At 54.6% G+C, this 19,639-nt stretch overlaps 3 protein-coding genes across 5 annotated transcripts; 2 read left to right on the forward strand and 1 right to left on the reverse strand.

Moving 5' to 3' along the window:
• The first annotated feature begins 63 nt into the window (after positions 1-63).
• On the forward strand, positions 64-5,564 carry PEX11A (peroxisomal biogenesis factor 11 alpha). Its single transcript, XM_056346337.1, has 3 exons — positions 64-186; positions 599-714; positions 2,290-5,564. The coding sequence occupies exons 1-3, from the start codon at positions 131-133 to the stop codon at positions 2,853-2,855; spliced, it is 738 nt and encodes a 245-aa protein (XP_056202312.1). The 5' UTR covers positions 64-130; the 3' UTR covers positions 2,856-5,564.
• Positions 5,565-5,659: 95 nt separating this feature from the next.
• On the forward strand, positions 5,660-15,852 carry PLIN1 (perilipin 1). Of its 2 annotated transcripts, none has more exons than XM_056346333.1 (10): positions 5,660-6,452; positions 7,816-9,101; positions 9,850-9,908; positions 11,270-11,468; positions 11,611-11,693; positions 12,045-12,297; positions 12,468-12,658; positions 13,205-13,354; positions 14,034-14,267; positions 14,767-15,852. In XM_056346333.1, the coding sequence occupies exons 3-10, from the start codon at positions 9,864-9,866 to the stop codon at positions 15,136-15,138; spliced, it is 1,527 nt and encodes a 508-aa protein (XP_056202308.1). In that variant the 5' UTR covers positions 5,660-6,452; positions 7,816-9,101; positions 9,850-9,863; the 3' UTR covers positions 15,139-15,852. The 2 variants fall into 2 exon arrangements, with proteins under 2 accessions (XP_056202308.1, XP_056202309.1); XM_056346334.1 differs by having other exon boundaries at positions 7,816-8,076.
• LOC130152562 (ras-related and estrogen-regulated growth inhibitor-like protein) lies at positions 15,659-19,615 on the reverse strand. Of its 2 annotated transcripts, none has more exons than XM_056346335.1 (4): positions 18,996-19,615; positions 18,522-18,575; positions 18,015-18,091; positions 15,659-16,375 (listed from the first exon to the last, which is right to left on the reverse strand). In XM_056346335.1, exons 1-4 carry the CDS (start codon positions 19,132-19,134, stop codon positions 15,659-15,661), a joined length of 987 nt encoding a protein of 328 aa, XP_056202310.1. In that variant the 5' UTR covers positions 19,135-19,615. The 2 variants fall into 2 exon arrangements, with proteins under 2 accessions (XP_056202310.1, XP_056202311.1); XM_056346336.1 differs by having other exon boundaries at positions 16,032-17,446; positions 18,996-19,612.
• Positions 19,616-19,639: the final 24 nt, after the last annotated feature.

The following is a 19,639-nucleotide window of genomic DNA, read 5'->3' on the forward strand; positions in this document are numbered from 1 at the left end:
GAAGCGCGCACCGGAGCGGAGGGTTCCCCCGTGGGGCGGGACGGGGGCGGGGCGGCCCCTGCACACCTCCCGCACACCTCCCGCACACCTCCCGCACACCTCCCGCGGCTGCTGCCCTCCCGCCGCCGCCATGGAGGGCTTCGTGGACTTCACCAACCGCAGCCAGGGCCGCGACCAGCTCTTCCGGTGAGTGCGGAGCCGGCCGCCGGCCCGGGGGCTCAGCCCGCCCGGCAGCGGCCCGGTGGGGCACCCCCGCGGGCCCAGCGGCGCCGTGGGCCGGAGCATCCCCGCGGCCCCTGCGGGTGCTGGGGCCCTCGGTCAGCCCCCGCCGCCGTCGGGCTGCCTGTCTCCGGCAGGAGAGCTGCCGGTAGTCCCCCCGCGGCGGACCCAGGCTCCGGGCGGGCCTCGGCCCCTCCTGGCCGGCCCCCCGCCGCCCCCTGCCCCCGCCGCCCCTGTCGTGGGGATCCTCGCCCCGGCACGGCCGGGGGACCAGAGGGGTGGCCTTCAGCTCGGGAACAAGCACTGCCCTCCTGCTGCCATTCCTGCCGATTGTCCGTGTTTCACCTGTGTGCCGTTTTCCTCGTTTTTTCCATTCCAGAGCCACTCAGTACACATGCATGTTGCTTAGCTATTTAATAGAGCATAAGGCTGGTAAAGAGAAGCTGGTAATGAAACTCAAGCAGTTGGAATCTAGCATGAGCTCTGGCCGGAAAAGTAAGTACCTGGTGTGTAGAGGGATAAGTCCTTCTTTACTTGCTCCTTCCAGCAAAACAGCTCCTGGCCTTGCGTTTTCTGTAATTAACTTGCCTTGAGCCACAAACCCTCTTTTAAGTATATTCACCAAATTGTCAATAGACCTTATCCCTGCCTTGACTTGCCAGGCTAAATAGGGCCAAACACGCTTTTATTACTTCCTCGGCCTCCTCTCCGGTCAGGCGACTTGAGTAATCAATGGGAGAACTAGAGAAATAAGTTAAGAGTCAGCTGTTGCTGCAGAGATCAAGTTGTCATCGCTGTTCAAGGACAGAGTTATATGACGCAAGGCTGGCTCACTGCACTCTCATTAGTCCTTCCAGCTAATGGGTTGAGATGGCCTAATGCTAAATATCATCATCCCAATAAAGTGACCTCTGAAGGACCGTCCTTCAGTATGGCTTTTTATATCCTACTCTGCATATTAATTTTCTTTAGCATTTATACCATACTAAATCATAGACGCTTCTGTACTTTTCTCCTAATCTAACCGTTTGCATCACTTCATCTGTGTCACAGTTGCATCCATTATTGTTACACAATTGCAGTGGTTGTGTTGCTTGCTTTCAGGTTGATCTTACACCTACTTATCAATTGCTTGATCCTGGAACAACTTCAATATATGAGGCAAATACTCTGGTTTAATGTATTACCATGGTTTTGTTCTATTACTCCAGTTAGCTCCAGAGTATGGTAATTTCTGGCAGAGAGGCCAGCTGGTTTATCAGCACAGTTGTAATTCTCTTGCTTCTGCTAAACAAATCACTAATAGACGTCAGGCCTAAATTCAGGACTCTTGCAGTTCCACTAAGCTCAGATGCTGCCAACATCTGTCACTGTGACAGTGCGGCAGGTTATGAAAAGTATTTTGCATAATATTGTATTAACATTCATGGAGCAAAACCTAAACTGTGCAGCAGGTGAAATCAGGCTTGCCATATATTATAGCTTGAAACAGAATACACTGTTCCTGTTTGCAAGGAGCTGCATGTACCTCTGACAAATTCATGGCTGAGGAAGGACTTGGGTCTCAGTGTGCTTGGTGCATGAATCACCAGCTTTCACAGAAGCTTAGGAAAGTTGTAGCTCGTGGTTGCAACAGGGCTAGTGCAGCAACATCTCCTGTCCACAGGGTTAGGGGAAATCCAGTGAAGTATACAGCTGAAATTAGAGGCTCTGTTTGTGTCACCCTTTGACACTGGAATACCACACTCGTTCAGAGCCATGGGTGGTGTTGGTCCAGAGGGCACCCAGGCGCTGAGAACAGAACAGCAGGAGAAGGCTGCAAGTCCTGGCTATTGACAAGATTTGTGTGTGTGTCATGGGCTGGTGCAGGACAGAACTGAGATGTTTATATGCCTTTCCTCACTAATACTAGCTTCTCACGAGAAGAAAATACTTAAGCATACAAATGCCCAAAGCTCGCCAAGATTTTTAAAAGTACATGTGGACAGTGACATGCCAAGTTGCCCTGCGTAGGGCTGTGTCTCTTCTGTAAAGGCCACACTGTGCTAACCTTTGTGGGGTTTCTTGCAGTGTTCAGACTGGGCAACATGGTACATGCCTTGGTAGCAGCCAGGAGAACTACACAGCTGCCAGATGCGGTTCCTCGCTTCTGCCTTACAGCCTCCAACCTGACCCGTGCCATCTACTTCGTCTGCGATGCAGTCCTGTGGTTCAAGAGCGTTGGGCTTCAACCTGACATCGATAAGGCAAAGTGGCGGAATTGGGCTACCAAGTGTTACTACTTTTCACTCCTGATGAATCTAGCCAGGGACTGGTATGAGATCTCCTGGAGGCTGGAACAAGCTGTACAGGAAGAAAAGATAAAGGAGAATTCCTTCTGGGACAAACACAGTCAGGAACGAAACTGTGCAAAATGTGATAGTTTGCACGGTTTTCTCCTCCTGCTATTTCAGATACTGAAAAGACATCCTCCTTTGCTGCTAGACTTGGTGAAGAATCTCTGTGATCTCTCAGGTCCTTTGGATACACTAGGGATCTACAAGACCAACCCAGGAGTGATTGGTTTCTGTGGCGTCATCTCCTCCCTTGTGGGGATCCTCATGTTAGCAAGCCCACATCTGAAGCTGAAACAATGACATAACAGGAGCTGCACAGTATGCAGCGAGCCAACAGCTTTGATCCTCTGATAGGTTTTTATCCTCCATATGGCACTTTCAAAATGAACATGTCTTACAGTAACCTCAAGATTAATTTTGTCCTCTGGATAAGTGAATTCTACCCTTTTCCCTTCCCTGTGTCTTCACAGATGAGTTTGGTGCTATGACACGCTCCCTGATGGAGCGCAGGTGGGAGAAGACAGAGTAGTATTTCACAAACAGGAACAGGACTTGGAACATGGCTGCTAGATAAGGAAATACTGACGTTCCTATATTTTAATACAGGGTTGTGAAATAGCTGCATAGAAAACTGTAACAGGTATATGACTCATAAATAATCATGTTTACACTGGGAAGCTGGAATTCACCAATCCAAGGTTCCTACAGCCAGATTTTCTATAGTGGGCTCAGGCAACTTAGGAACTGCAGGTAAAATGGCCTGAAGCCAAGTACGAGTATTCTGATGGGTTTGAGTTGATGACTCCTGTTATCTGTAGGCAGTGGTTTGAATGCAGTGTGATGGTAACCGAAGAGTGGTGTGAGCTGACCTCCCGATGACCTCTGTAGTGCACTGGTGATGCTGGATCTGTAATCTAGGGAGCGCCAACTTGTGTCCCAGGAAATCAGCACTTTCTTCTTTTCCTTTAATAATGTGAGCCAAGGGCTGTTGACCACCGGCTCTGACTTTTCCAGCGGGCTATGGCTGAGGAGTTCGGTGAAGGACAGTGTGTGGGAGAAGCTTGTCTGAGTGCTGATGATGCTGTGATTTGTAGGGAACTAGGTTTCCAAAGCTGTGAATCTGGAACCACTCACAAGCATTAAATTTCCCATTATACATGCACCTTAACTCCCAAACCCCTGTGATTCCAAGTGCAACAGTTTTCCATTAATCATATGGTGATAAGGAGCTTGTTTTGCTGTTTTAATTTTACATTAAAAAATCCAGTATAATAAGGAGCTTTAGAACCTGCAGTTAAGGAGAGAAGCCTGGCTTAGAGCTCGTTGAGTCAGAAAAACTGCAAGGGTGTGTTTCTGGTTGTGTAAGCTCTGGGAAGGAAGGGAATAGAGTTGATCGTGATAATATCGGAATCCCCTGTGAGAAGAAAAGCTGGATTTGGGCATTCGTGATTTATATTTTCCTCTCTGGTTCTCCCTATCCTCCCATCTCATGACCACGAGATTTTTCGCATGTTCCCTCACGGGTTGAATGAGTTCTACTATTTGAAAATGCCTTATATTTGCCCTGCAACTGCATTATTGTTCATCGCTTATCTTGCTAGGAATGATTGCCTGGCAGCGTAATCTAAGTTAAAGGAGAAATGCTGCATCGAGCTGTCTAACATGTCATGCAGTTGCTCCTGACTTTGCGGAGTACCAGTTCTGACAACATCTGAGAAAAATTTGCACATTATACGGGAGATAAAATTACCAATTTTTCTCCATCAGAGCTGGGCCTGTGTGTTCTGCTACTTTCTGGTGCAAGGGCTCCTTGTTTAATCTGTGAGTAGATGTGTACAGATACTACTCTAACCTTGACCGGGGTACTCGTTATTTATGGTGCTGTCTGGAAACAGAAATTAAAAGGTGCTGATCTCCTTCATTAAAAGGCAAAGGCTATGGAATTGAGTAGGCATGGTAAGGCACTGCCGCAGTTTATCTTAAGTCATTGTGGTCAGGCTTGAAATTACTTCCAGTTTGAATCTGAAGTGTTAGCCTGCCAATGAAGTGTTTAAACAAAAAAGAGGTTGCTGAGCAGGGTAATTAAGTGCGCTTGAAGACCAAGTGTGGCCTACAGCAGCTCTTCTTTTTAATATGGAAATAAATGCCACTAAAAGTGTAGAGTGTACTGGCAATTCAGACCATAATGGAGCATTATATGGGATTGTTGTCTTCAAGAGCTTCCTCGACTTTTTAACAATGGAATTTTTTTGTTTCTTTACTCCATTTGTCTTTGAGCTCCTGGCAATGCGCAGCCCATCCCTCCCTTGGTCAGATTTGGTCATTATCCCAGTGTGTGGCAACCCCTGTAAGGAAAGAAGAGGAGCGCTGATGATCTGGCAGGGGAGGTTTAGCCATCTTTTCTCTACAGAATTTCATCTTGCAAAAACTATGTTTTGAATTCCTTTCAGGGATGCTCTCAGATACAAAATACTTCTTTCACTGGTTTGCAAAATGATTTCTCATTTTCTCTTGTATGTTGTGGGTAAAGGGAAATGGATTAATATAGTGATGTGGCCCCTAGTCAGCTACACCTCCCTGTGCCCTGAGGGGGGAGGAGGGTGGGTTTTCCCTTGTGCCAGGCAAACACTATGCAAGGCCATGAGCCAGGCTTTGATGTTTCTCCTGTAGGGACTAGTGTGGATTAGCAAGTACAGGCTTAATGCGGGAGGTGGGGCAGTGAATTTTCAGCCTGTCTCAGCCTTACCTGTCCCATTCTACATGATGTGTGTTGGAACATACGGGAGTAACTCTTCTTACTGGATGTTAAGCACTAATACTTGCCTTCTGCTCGCCAGCCGGAGGCTAGCAATTTAATGTATCTTAATGTAATGTGACTGAAGCCATAGAATCATAATCATATGGAGAAAATCCTTTTAGTGCCTTTTTTTTTTTAATATCTGTTTCTAATACAGCAGTTAGAATAAGGACAGCTGTTTGAACACAAGCAATAAACTGAGATAAGTGTGACACCGTGTCTGTGTGTGTAACTTGGAAGATGGTGTAAAGAAATGCTGAAGGAGGAATCCTCCCTCCCATCTCTGAATTTTATGAAGGATGATACTGTTAAAGAGACATTGCCTATAGTTGCATTTGGGTTATAGAACTTTCCTTTTGCAATAGCAAGGTGGCAGCCAGATTTGCCTATAGCTGCACTGGGGTTATGGAGCTTTCCTTTTGCAGTAGTAAGGTGGCAGCCAGATTCATCAGACTAATTAACAATCCCCATCTCAGCTGCAAAAACATGAAGTAACTATATGAGTACCAGATAAAATACATGAAATGCCCTGAAACGTAGTGACATTTTGAGAATTGCCATCGGTTGCCCTTGAGTACCTGTAGTGAGAGCTGGAGCCTTCTGCCCAGCATAGGCAAAGCTACAGTGCAAGGAACGGGTACACCAGCATTTTAGTATCTTATAAACAGCTTTTCATTTGGCTGGATCGTGGTGTCATAGGGCGAATCACTGCAGCTGTTTAAAAACAAGTGCCTGTTCAGGGCAGGGAGTGAAGGGTAACATCTCCAGCTGAGATGGCGAGGGATGGAGCCAGGGTAACCATTAAAAACAAGCTTACTGTTGGCTCCTATCCCCTAGAGTAGGAGCCTTGCAAACTTGGAAGCTCTAAAATGTCAGTTCCTGAACAATGTATAAAGCATTGCATTCAGCAATGTTTTAGCAAGAGTTTCTGAATTACTGGTCTGATACACATTTCATAATGGAAACAGTTAACAGGAGAGTGGTCTGTGTGAGATGTGCGAAGTAGTTTTCTATTATATTTACAGGCAAGGCCTTCCTAGTGTTAAAACCATGCTTGGCGTGATATTTCAAGAAATACGTGAGCCATTCAGGATTCGCAGGTGAGCAGCAAGAACAGTCAGAGATCTAAACACCAGCGTCTCCAGGGAGGGACCAAATGAACCAGTTCTGTAGAGGAAAGGTGACTGGGGGAGGGTATGAGAAGTCTTCAAGTGTTCAGAAGGTTGTCTGCCAAGAGGAAGGCGATAAATCAGTCTCTAAAACCATCCAGGAGGTAATACATTTATATTGCAGCAAAGGAGAATTAAATCACACTTTTTTTGAACTGTAAGTAAAATGAAAGACTAAATGGATTGCCCAGGAAGGGCAGTCCTGAAAAAGAAACCGGACAGAGATCTGCCGGCAGTGGTTTAGAGGGTGCTGATCCTCCCACAGAGCATGGAAATGAATTGGTTACCTTGCCAGCCCCCTTCCAGACCTAAGTGCAAAGATTCCTTTCAGGTCTTTGGGGATCTGGCTCATCCCCTCACTGTGGTTTTTTGAGGGATATGGAACAGACTGTGGAGACAAAGGTGTAAAACGGCTTCCAGCTCATCCAGTGAGCTCTAAATATTGCCTGGAGAAACACAGAAGGTATTTCTGGTGTGAGGTGAAGCAGAGGCGGGGTAGAAGCAATGGTACCTTTGCACTGCAGAGCCCAGGGCTGGCACAGCTTTTGCCTCAGAGGAAGGGGAGGGGATGAGCAAAGGCGTTAGTAGGGCAAAGGCTGTGTTGTCTGTTGATCCCAACTCTAGCCAAGGCAGAGAGAAGCTTGGCACGCACCCTGCACTTTTAGCAAGGCCAGTGGGGCTGGAAAAAGTGTCAGTGCCAAGAGAGCAAACTTTTGGGCAAGCTGCTGCCCTTTGTCCTGTTGTCTGGATTGCAGTGACTCACCCCACCACCGAGCTGGAGACAGCCCAGGACACTCATATGCCTCTGTACCCAGCTAGCAAGGCAGGCCTGCAGGCTTTGCAGAGCTCTGGGGTGGAAGCAATCTCCAGGCTCTTTGGGGCGAAAGTGGGTATTTTCCTCCCACGCATGGCTTTCTCACATCCCTGGGCAGTCTCCCACCCCCATGTACGAGCAGCACAGCTGGGAGCCACAGAGTCGTGTTGGGTGCACACCTCTGTGTCCTGCACATGAGTGCCAGGCAGCTGCAGGTGTTCAAGGACTTGGCTCTGGTGCTTGGGCTTCCCGTGATGCCGAGATGCATGCCAAGGGTCTCCCTGCCTCGTGCCAGGTGGTCCAGGACACACAGCAGCCTTGTGTCAGCAGGCTGCTTGGGCGGGTCATCTGCGCTGAGCCCCTTGGTTATTGCTGTGTCCTCTGGCATTTTTCTTTCCATCATGTTGTCCTTGTCTTATCAGCGTGGCTCGTCTGTGATCTCTGTAGTCAATAACCAGAACCTATCATGTCTCCATACAGGTGGTGTCTTCTTTCTTCTCAATCAATACTGCAAATGGATTTGTTAATTATGACGTGAGTTGGCAGAGTGCCTCCTGTGCACCAAGACAGGCTGGCCACGAAACAGCTGCAGTAGTGAGAGCATTGCTGGCAGGTCAAGGGGAGTAGTTGTTCCTCTCTGTGAAGCACTTGTGAGGTCACATTTGGGGAGCCATGTCCTGTTTTGGCCCCACCAGCACGGGAGAGATCTTGACTAGAGTCCAGCAGAGGATCGTGGAGAGGGTAAGACATTTAGGCGCATGGAGCACGTGCCATACCAGCGCAGACGGGATCACAGACCTTGCTCAGAGGTGCACAGAGCAAGGATAAGAGGTGGCAGGCACAAATTGCAACAGAGAAACTTCCAACTGGACATAAGGAAAAAAATAGTTTACCGTGAGTACGGTTAGCACAGGAATTTGGCTCCAGAGAAATGGGAATCTCACCCTTGGAGATTTTCAGGACTGGACATAACCTTGAACAGCCTGATCTAGCTTCAAGGGTAGTCCTGTTCTGAGCAAGAGTTGGATGAGGTGACTTACAGAGATCACTTCCAACCTGATTTTTTCCTCCATTCCTGTCTACTCCAAATGCCTAGAGCTTTCATAATGAAGTGTCTGCCCTGACCCTCAGCTAAAAGCCTCCTTACCAAAACCCTCCATGAATTCTCCTAGAAATTGTAGAGAAATCTGGCCAAACCAGATTGGTTTATGCAGGATGTGACACCCACATCTGCCTTCTGCTCCTTGTGCTTAGTAAACTCTCCTGGGGAGAAACTATGTTCTTGGTCTGTGTTGTGTTTCCCAACATGATAAGGTCCTGTTCCACCACGGGGCATAACAGGCTACAGAAATACAGGAAGGTTTTAATTTCTTAGGAAATACTGCCTGACTCTTCACCTTCTCCCTGGCTGCTCATGATCTGTTGCTTTTGAAGTGGTGAGGTCCAAGGGCACTTTTTTCATCTTCTCTTGATGGAGGGGCGTTAAACCCTGGTGCATCCCAGCTGTGCTGCAGCTTCTGGGCTTTGCAGGGAAGACAACAAAAGGGATTTTCTGCCATCATCTGTTCCGAATTACGGTGGCTTCAGGGAGCTCTTTGGCCAGTTTCCACCACAACCCGCCAGCTCCCAAACCCGTGCAACTGGGAGGTGGGGCCTCGTGGTGGTAGGGGCCAGGGCACGGTGCATCACTCTCAGAGGACCCGGGTGAAGGGACCGTGCAGCCACCATCCTCTGCTCCTGCTCTGCTGGGGACGGGCTGCCCCTCGGTGAGTAGCCTGTCTCCACCGGGTGCTCGGGGGACAGCTTCAGCGGGACAGGCAGGGTGAGAGCAGGGATCACCCGCTCTCCCTAAATCTCTTGAATTTCATCTGCTGCTAAGAAAAGGGAGTCTGTGCTGGGAGCTAGGGTTGTGCTTTCAGCTGTTACCCAGCTGGGAGCAGTGGAGACGGGTGTTTTGCGGTGCTTTTGTCACCCTCATCAAGCTGGGGCTGTGCAGGGATGGGTGCTGGCATTGTGAGCAGCAGAGCTGCAGGACAGATGTGCAGGAGGGGGATGCTGACCGCAGCTGGGCAGCTCACCATGTCCCTGCCCGCAGCTCCTCTCTCTGCTCCTGTCCTATCGTCTTACCCCTCCCCTGCCTGCATCTCAGCCTGGCCCTCGCGCACGTCTATTAACATCCTGGTTGCTCTGAGTTTGCTTTACAGCTCTGTCGGTGCCCTTTATCCTGCCTTGTACGGTAGCTCCTCCAGACTAGATGCCTCAACTAATTTTGTGGATCTTTGGGTGTTAAGACACACTAGCAGAGGAGGGCTGTGTGGAGTCATTGGTTTTACAGCTTAACTGGTAAAAAGTCAAGCGTTAGGCACTGACACATCCGTTACACCCATGGGAGGTGCATGTCTCAGCCCAGCTCCCAGCCCCACTGTGCTTAGGGGGTGCAGGCGTGAGCTGGGGGAGGCCAAGCCCAGCTCTGCCTTTACAGCGGGGTCTGCAGCTCCCAACTTTGCTTTACAGGTGGATGCATCACAATGACAGCGAAGAAGAATCAAACTGTGCAGAATGGAAGTGCCAAGGTGGGTGTGGGAAGGGGGAGAGAGGGGAGGGCAGAGGTTTGCCAAGGGCGCCAGGTGGTGCATACCGACACTGCCAGATGAATACAAACCACATCTCACACTGTCCCTCGTGCTATATACAGCATATATAACCCCTGTTATCTTTATATGGATCTTTACCTGCAATAATATAGAGCATCATCAAAGGGAAAGGATAAAACCTTTCACTTGCTTGAAATTAAATAGTTCAGAACCAAGTTAACTCTGAGCTGATGCGAGACCTTGGTGAAACTAGCTGGCAGTGCCTGTCCTCCTGTCCTTTGTCTGTGTCCCTACGGTGGACCCCAGACCTCAAGCAGTCATGCTGCTTGGATGCAATGCTTCTCTGAACAGCTAGAGCCCCTGGGATTGCTGAACTGCAGGATTTGTGAGAGGGCTGGCTCCACGTCAAGCCAAAATTAGCACAGTGTAGCACAAAACGATACAGTTTTTCTCAAACATGCAAATTCACAGTCTGGTCATGGTTACAAGCGGGACATGAAGCCAAACTTGCCTCTCACCCACCGGTGATCAGAGGAAAGCTCAGCTTTGCCTTTTTTTCTGTCCTGTGCAGCCCTCATGGCTGCTGTGGTGAGACAATGCTCCCTTCGGTCCTCCCCTGGAGCTGCAACATCTCCCTCAGTTGTCCCACCTCACCAGCTGGGTACCAGGCAAGAGCAGCAGCTGGAGCACAGGCTCATCCTGCTTGCCCAGCTTTGAGGGACCTACCTCCAGCCATGCTCTGGCACTGGCAGTGCACACAGGTGTCGGCTGTGCTGGTTTATACTGGTATCCCACATTGCCTGTGCTAGCAGGGTGTGGGGGTGCGGTGCCTTGCCGCCTCGAAGAGCTCTGGTGCCCTTTTCTTACAGCAGTGGCTCCTACCAAAGCCCTGTGTGCCCTCAGGGACAGACTTATTCCTCTCCCCTTCTTTTTGAGGTCCATATGCCTTATTTGCCACGGTGGTGACAAGACAGACAGGATAGAGGTGCCACATAGGCACTGGCCAGTGCTGGTCCAAGGATAGGAGCAAGGGCTGGGTCAGATAGAAGGAGCAGGGTAGAAAGCCAGAGGGACCACCTGGACAGTTGGGCTTGGGAGATGGGGGGAGTGGGGACCGTCACCGACACTGCCTGTGGTGTCCATGCTCCTTCTGCGGCAGCAGCCAGCGTGCTTGTCCATGGCTGTGCCATACACAACGTAACTGGGAGACCCTCAGTGAGGGTTGAGAAATGCCCTCCTCCTCCAACGTGAGCTGCGGTCCTCTGCCACCAAGATGTGGTCAAGAGGGCATTCTTCAGGGAAGAGCTGTTGGCTGACTGATGCCCATCTGCCATGCATAGGAGAATGTACTGCAGAGGGTCCTGCAGCTGCCGGTGGTGAGCTCGACCTGCGAAAGCCTCCAGCGGACCTACGCCAGCACCAAGGAGGCCCACCCGCTCGTGGCCTCAGTGTGTGAGGTCTACGAGCGGGGTGTGCAGGGTGCCAGCGCCTTGGCCATGTGGAGCGTGGAGCCCGTGGTGCGCAGGCTGGAGCCTCAGTGTGAGTCCATCCACGGGGGGGAACACGGCAGGGGGGAGCCCACCAGAGCCTCCTTTGGTGGGACAGCACTGGCACTAGCATGAGCCTAGCACAGCCCAGGTGCTTTTCTTACCAACCCACCCCATGCTTTTGCCCAAGGCAGTCGCTGTGGCCAACAATCTGGCTTGCCGGGGCTTGGACCACCTGGAGGAGAAGATCCCTGCCCTCCAGTACCCAGTTGATAAGGTCAGTCACAGTCAGGACATTCTAAGACACCCCCGACCCCTCTGCAGAGCCCACATCTCTGGTCTTGTTTCTGGATGGTGATGGGCTACTGGGGGAGAAACAAGGCAGCACCTCCAAGCAAGGGCTCCTCCAGGGTTCCTGCAGCCCAGGGGATGGTTGGGGTGCTCCCAAACATAGGTCAACAGTGTCCTGTGTCCCATCCCTGCCAGCTACCTTCAGCCCAGGCTCAAGAGAGCTGTTATGCTCCTCCTGGGGCTGTCTACTTGCATAGCTGCCATGGGTTCCTGTGGTCCCTCTGGCTGTCCCATGCCACCCCAAGCACACCAGCAGGGCTGTGTTCTCTGCCCACAGCTCGCATCTGAACTAAAGGGCACCATCTCCTCCCCCCTCCAAAGTGCCAAAAGCACCATTGGCAACTCCATGGATAAGATCATGGAGCTGGCAGCCGAGGGCTACGAGGTCACCAAGAACACAGTGGAAACGACAGCAAGGTACACGAGGAGGAACTCAGTGAGCCAGATGGCAGCCGCAGGGGTCGACACGGCCCTGGGAGGGCTGGAGAAGCTGATGGAGTACCTGCTGCCAGAGGAGGATGAAGAAGCAGGTAGTCCTGATACCCAAATCCCCTCATCTGGTAAGGGCTGGATGTACCTGGGGTGACACCTCACTCATGGGGTGCAAGTGGCAGGAGAAAAACACTGGATTTTGGTGTAGGGATGCCTAGAAGGGTCGTCCTGCCAGGACATAAACCTTCCACTGCTCTCCTGCCTTTAGATCAGAAGCCCAAAGAGACACGTGAGTCAGCAGCAAAGGTCTCCCAGCAGCAGACCAGTGCTCCCAGCACCCTGGGCCGGATCAGCGCCTTGGTTAGCACCGTCTCCCACCGTGCTTACCAGCAAACCACCCAAAGCCTCCAGCATGCCAAAGCCAAAGGGCAGGAGCTGGCCACCTGGATCCCTGTCTTGGTGAGTGCCAAACCCATCTGCCAGGTTCCTCCTCCCCCATACCCTTTTTGGGGCTGATTCTGCTTTTGGCTGAGACATTTCAAGCTCCTCGGAGCACGTCCGAGGGCAGGCTGGTGGGCACTGCTGTTTCCCCCACTCAGCAAGATGAGCCGAGGGCTGGTGGTTCCCACAGCACGTTCACACACAACTTTGTACCATATTAGTGGGACAAGTTATTTTTAGCTGGCTCCCAATGTATACTGTTGATTTATGGCCTTGCCATAACATCCTTCCTAAAGCAAAAAGCGCCTGCAGAGGCTCAGAGAGGATGAGGAGAAGGAGGCACCTCTCCTCTTCCACCCAGCGCTGCGGCAGGAACCCCTTCCCTGGCCTATGCCAAAATCCTGGACCTCCCGGCTGCCCTCCGGATTTCTTCCGGCATGCATCAATGAACCCCTCTGCTCCCTGTGCACCCCAGGGACCCTGTGAAATCCTCAGGCTAAGCAGGATGGGGCGGATGGGACCTGCCAGCTCCCCCCAAACAGTGGCTTTTTGTTCCTCTTCCAGGGCAGCCTGGCCAAGCCGAGTGTACCTGCAGCGCCACGGGTCCACGGTGATGGGCAGAGCACTGCGGGTGGCTGGCTGAGCCAGCGGCAGAGCAAGGTGCCAGAGCAGAAGCAGGAGAAGGTGGGGAAGAAAGATGACCACACCAAGGAGGTACAGAGAAAAGGGGAGCAGTGGGCCAGGGGTGCCCCAAAGCATCCTCCTGCCCATGGGCCATGTGGGGGATGTTCCCCCCGTAGCTGTGGGGGTCAGGCCCTCATCCCCACTCAACCCTGAATTTCAACCTGGAGGAGGCAAGGGGAAGTTGGCAGGGGGCATCCCCAGCAGCCCCCTTCCCTAATGCCCCAAAGCTGCAGGCTGTGGGCAGCCCCTGAGCTGGACAGGGTCACCCTGGCTTGTATATTCAAGACTCCTTTGCTGCTGTGGGGTGTCAGCACCGAGCTTCCTACCGAGCCCCTGAACACCCCCGAAAAATCTCCCTTCGTGGTCCCAGCAGCGAGGGGCAGTGTGAGCCGGGGGTCTGGGAACAGTCCCCAGCAGCAGCTCCGCTGGGACGTGGGGACGGGAAGCAGCAGGTTGGGGTCACTGCCCTTCGCCTCTGCCTGCAGCGGAAGCACAGCCCAGGGCAGAGGGTCTCCAGGGGCCTGGGCAGGGGGGGCAGTGGAAGCGACAAGGAGTGACCCTGCTGCAAAGGGCTGTGGTGGCTTTTGCAAAGCAGCGAGCTGAAAGCACTCTGGCTGTGAGCTGCAGGGGGGATGGGGAGCCCAGGTCCACCCATGTCCTACCTGGAGCAGCTGCTGGGGCCAGCGGCTGAGCTGGTTTCTCTTGACAGGCAGGGGACAACCCTGGGCTGGTGGGCAGCGTGGCTCACAACCTGCAAACCGCCTGTGCCTCCGGCATCTCCAGCGTGAAGAAGGTTCCAGCCGTGGCCTGGGATGCAGCAGAGGGGTTGATCCTTTTCACCCCCCGCAGGCTGTCCAAGGCCATGGAGACAGTGGATGCTCTCGGGGGGACCCTCGTCAGTGCCCCCAAGCATCTGCTGGGCACCCTGTACAGCTACGTGCCGGTGAGTTTATCCCCAGCCAGGTCCCGTCCATCTCCAGCGAGCCTCATTTTCTCCAATCATGAGCACCCCATAGCTCCAGGCAGGAGGTACCAGAGCGGGGAAATGGGGTGCTTTCAGGACACCTCAGTCTCACCCTCCTCCTGAGCATCCCCCAAGCCATGACAGTGTGTTTCCCCCGACAGAACCAGCAGGTTGGCTGGTGATGGCACCTTCACACAGTTCATGCCCAAGCCAGGCTGTGACCACAAATTCCTGGGAAGGTGAAAGTTCAGGCTGAGACCATGTCCCCTCTCCTTTCCCCCACCCTGCTGCTCCCCTGGGACCACCTCTCCACTGCAGGTGCCTGGGCTGCACCCACCCACTCTCCTCCACTGTGGACCCTTCTGGGTGCAAATTTGCTTGTCCTGAGGTCCCCCTAGTTCTGAGGGGGCTGTGTGGCACAGGGAGAGCAGGGCTGGCCGGCAGGTTCAGCCTGGCTGGGTGCTCACCCGTCTCTCAGCTCCGCAGGCAGTCAGTGAAGGCAGAGGAGCCAGCCGGGGGCAGCAAGCCCAGCCCGGAGACGGAGCAGAAGGAGGAGGACACCAAGCCTGCCCCCCCCTCCGCTGAGGAGAAATCCCAGCTGAGGGGCGACTGGCGGCTGTACCGTGGCCATCACCCCCTCTCCTTCCTGGGGCTCGAGGACCCCCTGTTCCTGCGGCACAACCTCTACCGCAGCCCTGCCTTCGAGCCCGAGTGCCCCCTCCCACGGAAATCTGCCTTTGCCCCCTACAACAGGCGGGTGAGCGAGGGCTCCTACCGCTTCAGCCCCGAGGCCATGTACAGCCGGGCTTACTACACCAACCTCTACGCTCCTGCCTTCAAGAAGGACTGAACCGGTGGGGAGGACGATCGCAACCTGGCCCCACTGTAATCCCCCGCCCTCAGCACGCTTTGCCCAGCCCCCGCGCCCCCCCCCTGCCAGCTGCCCGCATGCACCCCTGTAGCGGGACAGGAGCTCAAAGTGGTAGACATGCCGTGGGATGTCATCTTCTGGAGTGTATTGGGGCTAGGATGGGGGAATAAAGGCAGCCAAAAGCCCTGTCGGTGGAAGGAGAAGGTAGGGGGAGGTGGGACCAGAGGGATGAAGGAGATCCGGAAAGCATTGAGACCAGAAAAGAGAAAAAGGGACCAGCCAGGCCTGGCACTGGGCTACCCTGGTCCCTGTAGAGCATACGGTGCGGACCTTAGATGGACTATATGTGGAGAACAGCACTGAGACAAAGCAGGGAAGACAGCAAAGCCATCATGTTTGCATCACCACAGCAAGCCTAGTTCCCCAGTGGCAGGGCCCATCCCTGGCCACAGAATGTTCTTCTGTGAAGGAGCCAAAGGTCCCCACGGACCAGCAGGACTCATGGGTAGGAAAGCCCCCTAGGCACCCACACCCAGCTGGTGGTGGGATGGATGGTGGGGTCAGGAAGACCAGTGAGAACAGGTGGAGCTCCTGGAGCCCCTCTCTCCCGCAGGACCGCCTCGCTTCCCACAACACCTTGTTGTATCTGCTGCAATAATAAACCTTCCCGAGCTGCTCTGCTCAGCTGCTTTATGAGAGCGAGCCACCAAAACGAGGGAGCGGAGTGGGGTGAGTCACCCAACCCAGGGCTGAGGGAGCAGGTACGGGAAACGCATCGCTGGGTCGCTGCTGCAGCAACGGTGGGTGCTCGTGCCCAGCACAGTACGTGTCTCTTCCCATGCCCCGAGTACAAATTCACAGCCCCAAGGAGCTGGGGGCCTCCTGCCAAATACAATTTATTGCATTTCCAGAAGAACACAGCAGAGAAATCAGTGTCCGTACTGCACACACAAGCCCTTTCCCAGGCATACAAGGGGGAGGGTTTGGGGAGAGGCAGGGAAAAACTTCCCAGCAGCAGCAGCAGAGTTCGGCTACGAGCCCGGCAGCCCCTTCCCCACCTCCTTTCCTCCCCAGGGACAGGCAGCCTTACAGATGGAGTGGCTTGGGAAGGCGCACGGTGCGATCCCTGTCCTGGGAATGAGCCACGTGTCTGTTTTTTCCCAGGCACAGTCTGTACGGTGCTTGCACAAGGGGAACGGCTGCGGTTGCTGGGAGGCTGTGGGAGAGAAGACCACAAGCAGGAGAGTTCAAAAGCAAAACGGGTGGGATGGGAGGCGTCAGCCCTCCCTGAGGTCCTCTGGGGTCGGCCAGTGCTGTGGGCTCTGGAACACTGACATGGTGATGCACAGTTGGGAACCGCCAGTGGCTCCCCAGTGGAGAAACTGCACCTTGCCAGTTCATGGGGGCTCCAGGGGTTATCAGAGGAAGACCCTGATGCGCATTAATAAGGATCCCAGGGTAGAGGCAGGGGGACAGGGAGCCGCGTGGCTGTGCAGCAGCGTGTCCTCACTGTTCACCAACAGCTCAGGCAGCTCCTGCTGAAGAAGCTGGGGATGATGCTGCCTGGAGCTGCGGCAAAATCACCTGGTGGTTTCCAGCATCAGAAGATGGAAGGGGAAAGCAGGAGGCACCTAAAAAGCTGGTACAGCAGAGTGGAAACTCTGCCCCATCACAGAGCCAAGAGGAAGGCACTACAGTCCTCAGCTGCACTGGCTGCACATGGCAGGACACCCAGACTCCGACATTAGGAGGACAGCAAGGAACCCATCATACTTATGGAAACACACCATCTCCATGGGCATCCGGGGGGAGGCTGGGTCCAGCTGGGTAGCACAGAGAGAAGCAACACTCACACTGTAGCTCAGAGGGAGTCCGTTCGCTTACGGGCAAACACAGATGACATGGTCTTGACGATGCCGCGGATCCCTGTACCCTTTTTCAGTGCCAGTTTGGTGTCAGGGATGCGCTTGGCCAGTCCATGGAAGACCATGAGGGCCCCATGATAAGCCTCGGCTGCAGAGACCTCATAGAAACCACAGTCTAAAGAGAGGGCCAGGAGCCGACCCTCCTCACTGGACACCACCCGTCGGTGGTGCAGGTCCCGTTTGTTGCCCACAATGATGATGGGCACCTTCTCCTGGCTCTGCCCCTCCTTGGTGGCCTTGATGAACTGGATTTTAGGGGGCAGGATGTTGAAGCTGGCACGGTCACAGATGCTGTAGACCAGGACAAAGCTGTCTGCCCACTGGATTCGCTTCTCCTCTGAGGAGCCCTCCTCTGCCTGTTCCTGGGGTATGAGAAAAGGAAGGGTCTTTTATCCCACCCCCTCCCTCCCTCCCTCCATGCCTGCCTCCTAGCACAGGGTGCAGCAATCCGGAGCCCACTGGGACAGGGACAGATAGCAAGCAGCAAAAGGAAAGAAAGAGGAGTACTGAGGAAGGCAGCCAAACCTCATCTAAGAGACACAACTCAGGCTTCAGCATCATTGTCCTCAGCTTATCACCCAGCCACTGTATCACCTGCAGCCTGTAGGTGATAACAACGTGGGGACCTCAGAGTGGCAAGTCCACTTCGTTAGCGCAGTCCTGTGCTCAGCCTGGGCTGGTAATGTTAGTGCTCCAGCTCTAATGTCCTCAGCCAGAGGACCGTGGGCTACGGTGACTATTGCTACCCTGCCAGCGACGCTGCTGCCCTGTGCTCTGCAGGCAAGAAGGATTTGGCTGCCTACACACCATCTGACACGAGAACTTTGCTCAGCTGGAGCTCCCTGCCTGTGGTTCCTTATAGTCAACTTTTAGTAGAGGGGTTTTTTGTCCCTGGGGTGAAAGCAGGTGACAGGAGTGGAGCTCTCTCACCTGGGAATTAGGGACATCCCAGATGTGGAAGAGAATCTCTCGACCATCCACGGTCAGGTTGTGGCTGTAGATGAATTCTGCCAAAAAAAAAAAAAAAATCATCTTCATAGACCCAAGAGATAGCTCCCTCAACCCTGGTCTTCTCTTCATGGGGACAAGCCTGTCACATCCACCCTGGCAGACCATGCTCCTCAAGGCAAGGTCCAGCAACAACCACAGGGAGCATGGTGGCCCTCACAGCTGTGACTGCCCCAGCCTGCCTCCACCCCAGCCCCACCGGTGCCACCAGCTGCCACTCAGGACCTTCTGCACCCCAGAGAAGCAGTTGTGGAGCAAGAGATGGGTCGCTGAACAGATACACTCATCGAGCCCCTCAGGAGCTGGCAAAGGCTCTGGAGAAGAGCAGGAGTGGACGCGACGCAGTGAAACGCAGCAGGCAGGAGCAGGCGCGCCTCCTGCACCCGTCGCTCACGGAACTGGCCGGGCTCTGGCCTGGCACTCACTCACCCATGTCTCCGTACTCCCCGATAAAGCGCCGGGTCAGGAAACGCACGGTCAGAGCTGCAGAAGGAAGGATGGAGATCACCAGAATAGCCCTAAACCTGACGGATTTTTCTTTTTACGTGCAGAGCAGAGTCAGGCACCGTTACCCTGCACACTCACACTAGCAGGAACGACCTCTGGTCTCCCCCCAGCCACAATGACAGCAGGTCTGCGGGCAGAGCACGAACCACCGGGCCATCAGCAAACCGCAGCGTAGCAGAGCCCACCTTCCCGCACGGCTCGCCCGCTGCCTGCACGGCTGTGCCCGGCCTCCCACCCGACGGCTCGGCCTCATCCCACCGGCTCGCTGCGGGGCAGCTCCCCGCATGCTGCTGCAGCGCCGGCTGCTCGGTTTGGTTCGGGGTTTTTTTTGCCGGGGAAAAGGACACAAACAGGTCTCCCCGCCCGGGGACCCCCCCGCTCCCCCCCGGTTCTTACCCGATTTCCCCACGCTGTCCGCCCCCATCACCAGGACGTTCGCCTCCGCCCGGAGCGCGGCGGGGCCGGGCGGCTCGGCGAGGGCCGGGTGCCCGGGGGTGAAGCTGGCGCTGCGGCGCAACGGCAGCCGGAGCCCCATCGCGGCCGCGGTGCTGCCCCGCCGCCGGCGTGTGCGGCGCCTCCCGGCGCGGCCGAGGAGCCAGCGCTTCCCACGGCGCCCGGGGGACCGGCGGGGCCATGCCCCCCCCCCAGCCGCAGGGGCGGCGCAGCGGGAGCTGCGGGCGGCCGGATGAAGAACTTTTGTTACGGCTCAGACGCGGCTGCCTGCGCCAGCGCCGTCCCGGGGGGCTGCCCACGCCCGCACCCCCGGCGCGCTGGCCCTCGGGGGGGGGGCGCAGCCCCTCGCCCCGCTCTCCGCGGTGGCCGTGGGAGCGCCTGCGAGCGGCGGGGCGGCTGGAGCGCCCCACGCGTGGCGCAGCGGCTCAGGGGCGGCCGAGCATCCTCTGGCGGGCGACGGAGCGGTGTCCCCGGGCGACGGAGCGGTGTCCCGCGAGCGACGAAGCGCCCCCCAGGGACGGGGCGCCCCGCGAGCAGCCTACCCCTTGCCCCCGCACCGCCCACGCGTGTCCCCCCCCACGCCACCA

This window comes from Falco biarmicus, chromosome 7, assembly GCF_023638135.1.
Source record: "Falco biarmicus isolate bFalBia1 chromosome 7, bFalBia1.pri, whole genome shotgun sequence".
NCBI lineage: Eukaryota > Metazoa > Chordata > Aves > Falconiformes > Falconidae > Falco > Falco biarmicus.